The sequence below is a fragment of the Sceloporus occidentalis genome, unplaced genomic scaffold (genome assembly GCF_023333645.1).
Source record: "Sceloporus occidentalis isolate IW3139 unplaced genomic scaffold, rSceOcc1.0.p SCAF_76, whole genome shotgun sequence".
Classification (NCBI taxonomy): domain Eukaryota; kingdom Metazoa; phylum Chordata; class Lepidosauria; order Squamata; family Phrynosomatidae; genus Sceloporus; species Sceloporus occidentalis.
This window is the reverse complement of record NW_028317056.1, coordinates 1,966,179-1,978,822: the sequence shown is the minus strand read 5'-3', so window position 1 is coordinate 1,978,822 and position 12,644 is coordinate 1,966,179. Positions and strand designations below refer to the sequence as shown.

Here is a 12,644-nt window from a genome sequence, read left to right as displayed (position 1 = left end):
ATTGAAGCGTAATGTTATTACTTTTTGTTTTCAATCGTAATTTACACCTAAATTATGATCGAGATGTCTTCATCTGCTTCTAAACGGTGTCAAATATTATGTTCTAAAACTGGATTTATTTTCGGCTTCTAAGTATAATTGTTGCCGTTGTCTTTGTTACATTGAATATCTTACCATTTTTTCCATACATGTTCTTATTCCGTGCTAAGAAAATGGGTTTTAACCCCTTAAGGACAATGTTTTTAATGGCTTTAAGACCCCAGTAATCCGTTTCAGGTCTCCTTTATAAACCACGGTGGTGCTGATGGCCACGCCCCTGTCTGTCACATGACTGCAAAAGTAATTTTAATAGGAACTAAATGAAAAAAACAAAACAGTGCTTTATTTTAATTATTTGGGGAAAAGAGCCTTAGGAGAGATGTGTTTTGGAATCAATAGTCTTGCAACCCAAAGAAAGTAGGTTTTTTTTTAATGTATTTATTTTTCTGCATTTTACATAAAACATTGGTTCAGGGGATCAGATATTTCTGGTGCTGCTTGCATCAGAAGACCAAATGGTGATTCTTCAAAGAACAAAAATGCTGCCCTCCAAATGATTGGAGTCTTTCCTCTAAAATATCCATAAATCTGTGTACCAATCGGAATTAAAAAAACACATTAACCCCTTAATGATAAAGCCCGTACATGTACGGGCTCAAAATGCATTGTTTTCAATGGGTTTAGGGACCGCCCATTGTCCTTAAGGGGTTAAAAACACATTGCCCCATTTTTTTATAGCTTTTTTTCCTGTAAGTAAAATTGAGTCATACGTAATAACCAAAAACTATATTCTTGAGAGATTCTGGATGGCCCATTGCTTCACCAGCTTAATTTTGAAATCCAATTTTAGACAAATATCATTGGTTTAATAAAAAAAAAAGCTGTACAATGTTTTATTTTTAAATTCTTCAGCTAAATATTGAACGGTAGAAATAAATTCCTTTATAGTCATCCATTCAGTAAATAGCTGCTTTCGAGAAATTATAAATATTTTAAATGTTTAACTTTTTTTTTATGAAATCAAACAAATGCCACGTGTGAGTCTGAATTGCTTCATTAGAGTTTCTGTATATTATGTTTTCTAATATATTAAATAATATATATTGCATGTTAACTGTAAACTTGCCACTGCTATTTCATAGATTTCGTTATTATGTTTGAAGAAAGAAAAAGGAAAAAAAAAAAAAATACGCTGACGAGATTTATCCAGATATTGGGAATGTTCTTGGTAGCCAATCGGCAAAATCTAGTTTGTATCCGAAGTGCTATTGCTGCTTTATTTTCAGGAGGAGGAAAGAATAATTACATTTCAATTGGTAATGTATATATTGCCCAGGGGGGTTTTTTTCCTGTTTTTTTTTTTTGTTTGTTTTGTTTATATTTATACATCATTTTTTTTTTATTTTTTTTGTGCAACACAGCTGTATTTTTAAGTATTATATCACTTCCGTGGTTTTAATGGCTCACTTGTACCTTTTTTCTATTTTGGTTCATGTAATTTTGAATTGTATATTTTCTGCCCTTTAAAAAAAAATCTCTCTCTCTCGCTCTCTCTCTCTCTCTCTCTCTCTCTCTCTCTCTCTCTCTCTATATATATATATATATATATATATATAATATGTATGCTTACAGGGGATGTCCTTTAATGGCTTATGCAGTTTATAGATGGGCTTGGATCCCATACATCAGACTATATAATTTGGAGGAGCTTTGGTTCGAAAACATTTAAAAATGCATGGTTTTTTTTTCTTCTTAATATTGTATAAAGTTCCACACACACACCCGGCTTGTAATTTTCCGTCCGAAAACGGAATCCGGAATGGTTAAAGCGGATACTGTATGTAACGCCATCTCCAGCATGTTTCAGTTGCTTTGTAATATTCAACAAGAAACACAAATTCAAGCCAAAGTAAAAATAGTCTTTTGAAGATATTTTCAAATGATTTCTGGTACTTTTGTGCTCTGTTATTCCGGAAAAAAAACGGGGGAGGGGGGGGATTCTCTGTTTGGAGTCTGACGCCTATGGGCGTACATCACAGAGTGCCTTTTAAATGTAGAACTTTGGATTGTAACAATTTGATTTTATCCAGGGAAACCAATTTTTTCTCCCCAGTTTCACATATTTTGTAAAGGGTTCTTTTTGTTTGTAAATATGTACATTTTCTTAAATAAAAAAAAAAAAAAAAATGAAAAAAAAATTGAAAAGCACAGCAGCCAATCTGAGAGCGTCTGTCACTGATCATTATGCCACAAAATGCTGTCTTGTATTTTTTTTTTTTTTAAGGTACTTGGAGATTAATGAAATAATAAACTCTTGTACGCATTCTCTGTTGTCTTTTTTTTCTTCCTGTTCCTGCTTCATTGGGTTTAGGCAGCCGTAGGGACCCAATAAAAAATATTTCTCGCGGTGGAGGGTAAAGATGTGGGGCTGCCTTTAAGGTTTTTCGTCTTGTGGTATAGAAAACACGACCCTCTAGCCGCATGCCTACTTTATCCACTAAGAGTTGGTGGGGTAATTGTTGTAAATTTGCCCCTAATAGTAATAAAATAAGTATTAACCTTTCCCTTTAAGGAAACAGAACATAAAGGACTGTCGTCTAACCTTCTTTACTGAAACGTTGCCCCTGCTGGGTTCACAGCCGCTATGCCTCGGATTTTATTCCCTTTAGACAGCGGTATTTGGGTTACGTAGGGTTAATGCCAATATTCCAAAAAAATACCACATTTTGTCCAGTCTTGTGTAAAGACTTCACATCGGTGATAATTATAACTCAACAAATAAAGTGATACTTATGACGCGATCGTAGCGTGAACTGGGAATACATCCTTTTAAAAAGCTGGACCTCGGCCTAAGGGTCCCGCTTGGGGCCAAAAACCAAAAATCTCATTTATGGAAGAATCCATAACATCGAGAAGTTTATGGGGTTGTTTTCGTCGGTAAGAAATCTTTCTTTTCCTTTTGCAGTCGAGGTCCTCTTTGGAGTGATGGGTCGCCATATGCCCCCCCAGTCGCCTCCATGGTCAGAGCCGGGGTACTAAAAATGGAGCCCCCCCAGATATATGCGTTACCGCTTTAGTTGGGGTAATTAGATTTTTTTGTTTTATGAACAATTCTGGGAAGAAAAGACAAATCTTGACGCTTATGGACAATATTGTTCTTTTTATTGTTTATACTTAAAAGAGATAAACAAAAAAATATATATATTTGTAACAATGTATAGCTTTTTTCTTTTCTCGCTATTATTTCCCCTCCGCATTAAATAAGTAAACTATTTCCTGCCTCGTCGTCTCGCTTGCCGATGTTCGCGATTCTCTGTTACAGTTCGTCCTTGGATTTCTCTTGGCTGTCGTCCTCTTTACTTTCTGCTGAGTTATCGCTCTGGGAATCCTGTGGAATTATTAGAAATCCAAAAATATTTCAAATCCGTTATAAACAATATAACATTTTACATTATATTTCTTAAATTTGATGGCCTAAAATATTCACCTTTTTCTCATCTTCGGGTAAAACGCCGCCGCTGTCGATAAAGGCAGAAAACAGCTCAACTGTCCTTTCTTTTGTGTATTCGATATTCTGCGTATGTAAAAAATAAAGGTATTTAAACCCAATTATAAAAGTATTTTTAACTGATTGTAGCTATATAAATGTAAATGTACGCGTTTTTAATATTTTTCTATATTTTCCAAAAATAGTTAAATTTGTGGACTCAAAGGGAAACTCTCAGCTTTTAGAATAACCAAATTCATTAAAGGAAACTCCCTATAATATAATAAACTTTTTTGTGAGTAATTTTTTTGGAATTTTAGCTTAAAAATTAACTTTGTGGAGCTCAATGGGGAGAAATAATCATGCGGAGAAGAGGAAACCTAAATTGAGTTTCTTATGCATTTATGTTTTATATTTTATTTGGATGTGGAAATTCCATTAAAATAATGTATTTACCAGTACAGGATCTTCTGTTTTCTCATTGGTTACTGTATTAAAGCCCCGCCTTCCCCAATTGGTCTGTTGTTTTCGAGTCCTGATTGGCATGTTAATCCTACCCCTTTTGCTGATGTCGATGTGCAAAGGTTGTGGATTTTGTACAATAAATTCTCATTGTGTCGTTTTTGGGTGGAATGTCACTAATTGCAAAGTTTAAGGCTATTGGGCGCAGTGACGTATTCTTGGTCTAGGCCAACTACACCTAAGGCGGCAGTTCCCCTGCTGCATGACCCGGGGGCAGATCGGAACAGTCTCCATAGACTGTATTAACGGGTGCTGTGTGTCTTTAAGACATGACATCATATCCCGGTGCCCTGTAGTGAAGATGGGAGCCACGGAGGGGGTAGCCAGGGACCTTGGTCTGGGCAGCGCCAAAGGTAAATACACCACTGCTTGGGTGACTTCCAGACCACTGGGAAGCAGAAGGGGCCCTTGGGAAGCACTGGTGGCCCTGGAAGGATCCGGTGCACCCTGGAACGTCTCATCTCCGCTGTCTTTTAGGATCAGTAAGTTCCGTGCCTATTACGCATTTCATTCTCACACGCCCCCCCCAGGGCCTTAATGGGTGCTGGGGCATCATGGCACACGGACTCCCTGCGACTTAGTCCTCTGAGTGCACGCGCACGGATAAGGGATGCGCTCCTCACCTGCACGTTAAGCTTATTTCTGATATTTTCTTACCTTTCGCCCCGAGCCGGCAGGAAAGAACCTCAGATTTGGATACCCCCTCACTCTCAGTCCGTCGATTTCGTTTGCTGTGGCGTCTATTTTCGCGATGATGACGTTTTCGTGATCTTTGTACTTTTCGCCGAGTTTCTCCCATGTTGGCTCCAACTCCTTACAATGCGTGCACCAAGGGGCGTCTGACACCAGACGACAAACACAGTAAGAGATATCGAAGCGGTTTACACTAAATACCGATTCCCCACCTACAGGGGCGATGCTGCCATATGAACAGAATAAGGAACTGTTTAGGGGCCCCCAGGGGTCCCTTGGAGCATGAAAAGGAAAGACCCTACATTTAATCCAGATTTCTCATAAAGTTGTATCAGTGTAATGCTAACTCCAAATGAGTGAACAGAAATACTGCTTTCCTCATCGTATTAGTTATTATTTTTATTACTGGCGTTAAAGTTGGGCCCCCGGAATTCTAGAGCCAATCTCTGCATTTTTAAAATCTGTAATAAAAATAATTGCATTGGAGCGCCACCTAGTGTTTGCTTAGTAAATATGCAAGACTGAAACATTTATGTTTAGTATTAATATTACACTTTGGGGGAAAAAAACTGATTCATATAAATTCTAAAAAACTATTCCAAAACAATATTAATACGCAAGGAAAATGTAGATCAACTTTCCAACACTCATTCATTCCTCTTCCCCACCTTAAATATAGTAAAACCCAAAATGTAATGAATTCCAGGCAAAAAGCTCTCATTCGCCATTTTATACACTTACAAAATTCTACGAACACATTCTTTGTTTCGTCGTAAGCCACTTCCTCAAAGTTCTTTCCAACAAGAACCTTAACTGGATTCTTGTCCCAGTCTTCGGGAATTTCCTCGCTCATGAGATTTTGCTACAAAATATTGCAAAAATAAATAAATAAATAAATAAATATATAAATGAATCTATAATATAAATTATATATATATATAGAGAGAGAGAGAGAGAGAGACTATTTAAATATATCTTAAACTTTTTAAAATCTACAGAAAATGTCAGAATATTTACTCAATTATAGAAAATGTCCCATTAATGACTTTGTATTTCTTAAACAATAAAAATAGTTAAAAAAAGGCCACGTAAAAGAGTCCCCCCTACCTTTATTTTGCCATCGAGGACACCCTGACAAAAAAGTCTAACCGCCTCCGTTGTGATCTTCTCGTCCCCAAATGAGAACTTCTTCACCAACTCAATGTTGATAAATCGAATAGTGGGGATATCGGTGGTTTTCAGCCCAAAGTACTCGAGGACACCAGCATGTGGACCATTGGAATTAATTACAACAAACAGGACCTGGAAACAGCAAAGTTTGTTGTAAATAAATACGTTGAGAGGCGGTGGATATGTGGAACAGTCTCCCAGCAGAAGTGGTAGAGGTTAATACAGTGAGAGAATTTACTATGTTCTTGCTAGTAAGTGGAGTATATGATGTTATATATTCATATATATATAGATCGTACCTTTCCTTTAAATTCGGCAGCTGCTTTTCGGAAGTTTTCTAGCAGTTCCAGATGGTATTCCTCGCTCTTATTGATGAACAGCAGTAGGTGGTTTTCAACTTTAGCCCCAAAAATCTTTTCAGACGTCTGCACGGCAAATAAATACATAATTTCATGTGATAAAGTCTATGTTATCTGTGTAGATGTAGATATATTTCTGCCGGTTAAATACAGTTACTTTATCATGATATACAATGTGTCCGAAAATATGTCGTGTTTAATGCCCATTGATCATGAATGACATCATTTATCAGAACCCCAGACTCACCTCTTCGCTGTATTCGGTCACCAGATCCAAACTGTTCACATTAAGGAATCGGGTGAGCTCGTCTTTGTCCAGCCCAACATCTTCCTCAAAACTATACTCGTATTTTTCTTCAGACTAAATAAACAAAACCCCCATAAATAATAAATGATAATATCAACGCGACGCCGGGATATCGATTACAAGTCATATTAAAACAATTGTGTCAAAAAAAACATTATTTGGGTTAAGTGAAGCTGAATACAGAATATTTCATTTATCTAACGGCTAGAAATATTTATTTTCTTAAATTAATAGATAGTATTGTTTTATTACTGTATTTTTTAATTATTATTATTAATAATAATATTTTTATCAATATAACATCAAGAATTTACGCAGCGCTTCTTACAAAACATATATTCAGGGGGAGCGATTAAACTAGAACTGATGGACTAAGACAAACTGATTTATTATTATTATTTATTGTATTATTATTAATTATATTATTATTATTATTATTTTGGTTTCCAATTTTTTTTTAAATTAATTCTCCTAAATAGGAGTTTCACGCAAACAGTAAAACCTAAAAAATTGTGTTTAAAAAAAAATAAAAAAATCAAATAAGTGACTGGCAGCAGTGAGCAGGTGAAAAAGCAGGAGATGAGCACCAGATGGGGGACAGTCAGTCACCATATAACTTTGGAGAGAAAAAAAATGTGAATTTCTGTTTTTCTTTACATTTTTGAAAAAGATGACCGTGTCGTCCTTAACCCCGAATTTTTGGAATATTTCTTCTTTGTGCGCGACAGCAAAGTTAAATTCCTCTGCGTTCTCGACAACTTCATTAAACAGCTTGAGATCCCCATCGGCAGGGTCCTGTAAAATAACAAATTAAAGGAAATAAAACAGCTATTCTGGAATTTATGATCAAGAACAACGCGTTCCTTTCTGTTCCTGCGTTTCGGGGTAAAGCCGGACAGTTTTCTCGCCAGAGTAATTAGGAATCCCCAAATTTGAGACCCAAATCCCTCCCTGTACTTTCTGTCTGCCAAAGGAATTGGATTTAGACCCAACTCATCTGATATCTCATTTATGAGAGGGGAGGATATAATGTATCTCACCCTGAAGAAAGCGATGACAGGGGAGTTGCCGGAGGTGGCAAACTTCTCTGCGCTGGCCACATCATCGAGAACGGGGGCCAAAGGACTGAGCCTCCTCAGCATCCACTTCACAAAACCTTCCACGTCCCTCCTTCCTGGGAATAAAACAATCAACGTAGATTAGAGATACTCTGTATCACCCGAAACGTTCGTTCACATGCACTGTGCTGATGAAACATAATTGAAATAACATCCCAACAATGTGATCCCTGTCATTAAACTGATCTCCCATCATTATTTTATTGGTAGTTTTTGCCCCCATAATATAAATGTTTTCAGGCAGCTGCATATCAGCCGTTTGTTTGAGTTCCCGCTCTGTTATCTGATCCCCGATCTACTAAACCCCCCGACTCCTTATCATACTGCCTGTGGGGAATAATAGAACGACTCGGTCTTAATCGCTCAGTCAGACTCTCTGACTAATGAAAGTCTATGGAGGAACGGACTTCATTAGCATCGCCATAAAGCATCAGCTCAGTGCGGTGTTTGAGCCGGGAAAATCACCCAAAATATCACATGACTGACAGCAACGGCGGCTCCAGGTCTGCAGATAAAGGGAGTTTATTGGAAGAAAATGAGATAAAAGCAGGTTTTACTGCGTTTGAGTGTTTTTTTATGAATATTTAGAAGTCCCATTCTTACCACCATAGTCAATGTGCCCCGTCCTGTTTCCTCCCTTAAAAAATTTGATTGTGGGGTATCCGTTGACGTTGAATTCGGTGCTCAGGTCATTTTCCTCCGTCGCGTCCACCTTTGCCAGCCTGGCCTCTGCTGTTTGATTTTTCAGGATTTCCGCAGCCTTGGAGTATTTGGGGGAAAGTTCTTGGCAGTGGCCGCACCATGGGGCATCTGGAGAAAGAGATCGGTGATTTTATCAGGTTGGCCCCACTGGGCAGCATGTATAGACTTCCCAAACCTCTGGCTGTCTAATAACTGTCTGCCGAAAAACCAACGTGTTACAATGTTACAAATGTAACATAGAAAATGTGTTTCCAATTCATTTTATCACCAAAAAAACACAAATAGCCTTAAAAAAGCAACTTTCTAAATTGCCATTTAAAAAAAAAAAAATCTTTTGCCGATGTATTCAATTTTTATTAAATGTATTTTTTCATTTGATTTTCATTTATTCGTTAATATTGGGCTGTTTCCCTGGGTTTCCCTTAGGCGGGCAGTAAATAAATTGTTTATGATGGGAGGGAGGCAGCTGGAGGCTGAAGGCCGCGCTCAGCCTCTGTGGTTATATTATCTAACGCGACCAGATGCTTCTTCCCACGGAAACAACCAGGTGGCTCCTACTGACCGGCCAGAACTCTTAATTATTTTATATTTTATTATAGTAATAATTAAGATTTATATATATATATATATATATATATATATAATTTATTTATTTTTTTACAAATTTCCTAATAAAGGGATTTTTAATTTCATTCCAAAAGGCAAACATTTGATATATCAAAATTTAAATTTCAAAATTCTTAAAACAATTTTATTATTCAAACAGTCAAAATTATTCCGTCCCGTGGCATGTTAAAGAAAAAATAGCAAAGATATATTAAAAAATAATATTTATAATAACTTATGTTTTCTTGATGTTTTGCTGAATTCCCTTTTTATAAATATTTCTATGCCTAATTAACATGCAATAAATACATTTTTTCATTGGGAAATTGAAAAATGGGCGGTGTCATGGGAGGACTGTATGAAAAAGGTCTGTAATTTTTCAATATATTACTTTACTGAGAGGGTGGTAGATAAGTGGAACAGCCTCCCAGCAGAGGTGGTAGAGGGTAATACGGTGAGGGTATTAAACATGCATGGGATAGGCATACGGCTCCTGAATCTAAGACGAGACCAACGACTGATTAAGGATTGAGTCTTTACAGCAGGAGAAACGGGAGACTAGACGGGGGCCAAATGGGGCCGATCTGCCGGCGCTCCACTTCCGTCTAAAGTCACAGGAGTAAAATCCTGTCTTTCTTTATTTAACTTTTTTTTTGAGCATTTGCACGGAGGGAGCCATTTTGTATTCAGTAGACACGCCCCCTCCTCTTCCACGGGGATTTACTGCACGCGGCTGTCATCCGACGCCACCAGTTATATTGGCTCATTCACTACATTAATACATTTATGAATCTACTGAATTCTAACACAAAAAAATGGAATCTAATATAGTAAGAGTATTTGTTCTTTGACAATGAAAACAATTATTATTATTATTTATTGTTTTCTATAGCGCCATCAAATTCCGTAGCGCGGTACAATGGGATAAATAATGAAATGGTTTGATTGTTTATGGAATGGTCATTATAGACGGAGAGTTTAGAGGAATTATAATCCGTGGCAGCTGGAATACCAGGCGCTGTCTCTGGTAAGAATAAATCGTTAAAATATTTCACACACGTGGACCGGCTTCTTGTGCCGTGGAGCCGAGGAACACCAAGGATTTTTTTTCTGAAACTATAATTCCCATCATCCTCCACCATTAATGTACTTTTTCAACTATGAGGAGATCCACCAAAGTTGGATGAAGGCGATGTATATATTTATATATTTATATATATAGGTGGATCCATACTTACAAAACTCCACCAGCAGGAAGGGGTATTCTTGAAGGGCTTTGTCGAAATTCCTCTTGTTCAGCACCAAGACGTTGTCTTCCTCGAGGATATCATCAGACTTTTCCGCGCTGGCGTCCTCGGCGGACGTCGGGTCTTTCTCGACGTCCTGGTCTTCTGCCCCGGCGCGGAGAGCCGAGAGCAGGCAGAGCAGAAGAAGCGTAGACCATCTCATGGCGGAACGGAGGCAGGCGGCACGAAGACGGAGGAATAACACGGGGGGAGCAGATAAAGTCTCGGCGGCCGTGACGCTCCGTCACCCGGGATTCGTGTAGCTTTGCTACTGGTTTCCGAGCCGAATATCAAACCTAGTTTAAATATTTACTCCAGCCTATCATATCTCGAGCCGTGTCCTTCCAGATCCTCAAGGGTGACCCGCGCTTATTACATGTTACATAGAAACACATTTAACCCTTTGAAAGAGTAAAGACCTAAAGCAACTTTTCATAAACTCCGTCAACGTCAATAAAATGTACAATCGCCGCTACGTGTCGGATAAACGTGTAGTTCTAGTAATAAATGTGAGTATATCGGGGATTCCATCCGATACAGCGCTGCGTATAAATAAAAGATAATAAAATAATAATAATAATAATAATTACATTATCCATGCAAAGTATAAAATGAAAAGGAAAAATTTAATAAATTAATTAATGTCATTTTTTTATTTTTTTTTATGCTTTTTTTTTTTTTTACAAATTTTTTAAAATCTGCCGCAAAATTATTTTATTTTTTAAACATTAGTAGGGAAATAAAACCATGGATTTAAACCTTTAATGTGATCTTATTCACTGGTATTAGGAATGTTATTGTAGATTTTTTTTTTTTTATGTAATTAAAGGACTTTCCACCGTGTTGACATTTTCTGCATAGCATCACGTTGATAAATTCCATTTTTTTTTTGTCTCCGCCGTTGCGTCTCACCTCCGGGGGTCTGGTTAATGCCTCTTTCAATAGCGCATGAACATAATATTTATTATATGGACCGGCCGAGAAAAGAAGAAAAGATAGAATTGATGCCTTCCAGTAAGATAATTAACTCAAGAAACCGTACTATGATTAAAAACTTTTTTTTATGTATATTATATATATATATATATATATATATATATATATATATTGTATTTTACTTCTCAACGTCCCAGAAAACCACGATTGGGAGTGAAAAACCCATTCTAAATAAATATATCATTTAAAAAAATATATATATATCTTATAACAAAATAAAAAATACATATATATAAAAAAAAGTTAAATAAACAAATAAATAGCCTGTGGACAGTTCAGATAGATCAAAGAAAATGTTTATTGACTCAAATTACAGATATTTTTTCACTATCAGACCAAAATGGAAATCCCATCCCCAACCCCCCCCCCCAAGGATCCTGAAAACAGAAAATTAATATTTTCATGCATCGATGCAACTTCTTATCGGCTAAATGTCGCGGTTACCCAAACCGAGGATCAATGGTCTTACAAGCCATGGAGTCTTTTTTTTTTTCATTTTTTATTATTATTTTGTATAATTAATAATACGCTCTCAAAAGAAATGATAATTTAACCCTTTGATGGCACAGAGTCGCATTGCCCAAAAGGATTAAACCTGTATTTTTCGGCAGCGGCGCGTGAGTGAAGCGCGCGGTTAATCCTTCCCTGAGACTTAATCGTTTTTTTTTTGTTTTTAGTTAGAGGGGATTAAAGCCCCGGAAGGAGGCGATTACACGGATCTGAATATTGCTGTACGCGTCGGTAACATCGGCTTTCGCTTGGCGTTTCGGATGTGCTTTTTTTTGTGCTGTGCGGGTGATGCGGCCTCTAAGAAAAAGCTGTCGATTTCTCAAAAGTCACAGAATTTTTGGTCTCTCCGATAAGAAAAAGTTGATGAATAATAAAACAATGTGCGGTAAACCCCCCTCCCCCACCCCGCCATTTAAAGACCGATTCTTCAGTAGCGAAACGCGCAGGCCAAATTTTGCGGAACTTGGTATGTTCCAAAATTTTACCCCAAAAATTAAAAAGGAAATTAGAAGTTAAAAGTAGTACTTGGTCAGGTGTGGGCCGGTAAACAGAATATCTCAGACGGCTAGAATTTATTAAATGCGAGATAAGAGGCTGCCAAGATAGTCTCTGTGCTACTATGTCAGGACTGTTTGCCAGGATTAGGGTGTGTTGGACACTATTCAGTACGTTCAACATCTAAAGTCAAAATACTCACCGCTGCCTGAAAAAAGAAAAGAAAATAAAAAAAAAATTAAAAAAGTCTTTAAATTGCATTTTAAATTTAAAGTTGATTTCACACTTTTTTTGGCGGGGGGGCAAAAATCGAGAAAAATACAAAAGGTAATTGTAACCCCCACCTACTAATTT

General features: G+C 37.1%; 1 protein-coding gene across 1 annotated transcript; it reads right to left on the bottom strand.

Moving 5' to 3' along the window:
• Positions 1–3,355: 3,355 nt before the first annotated feature.
• LOC149285745 (protein disulfide-isomerase A2-like) lies at positions 3,356–10,452 on the bottom strand. The gene is made up of 11 exons (XM_089494831.1): positions 10,242–10,452; positions 8,299–8,505; positions 7,618–7,751; positions 7,235–7,372; positions 6,518–6,631; positions 6,211–6,336; positions 5,849–6,043; positions 5,483–5,603; positions 4,706–4,887; positions 3,527–3,613; positions 3,356–3,427 (listed from the first exon to the last, which is right to left on the bottom strand). Exons 1-11 carry the CDS (start codon positions 10,450–10,452, stop codon positions 3,356–3,358), a joined length of 1,587 nt encoding a protein of 528 aa, XP_089350957.1.
• Between the last annotated feature and the right edge of the window lie 2,192 nt (positions 10,453–12,644).

Coding starts and splice junctions, on each gene's coding strand:
- LOC149285745 (XM_089494831.1), bottom strand. CDS start 10,452: ATGAGATGGTCTACGCTTCTTCTGCTCTGCCTGCTCTCGGCTCTCCGC. Junction 5,604..5,848: donor TCCTCGATGGCAAAATAAAG/GTAGGGGGGACT, acceptor AATATTTTGTAG/CAAAATCTCATGAGCGAGGA. Junction 3,428..3,526: donor TACCCGAAGATGAGAAAAAG/GTGAATATTTTA, acceptor ATAATTCCACAG/GATTCCCAGAGCGATAACTC.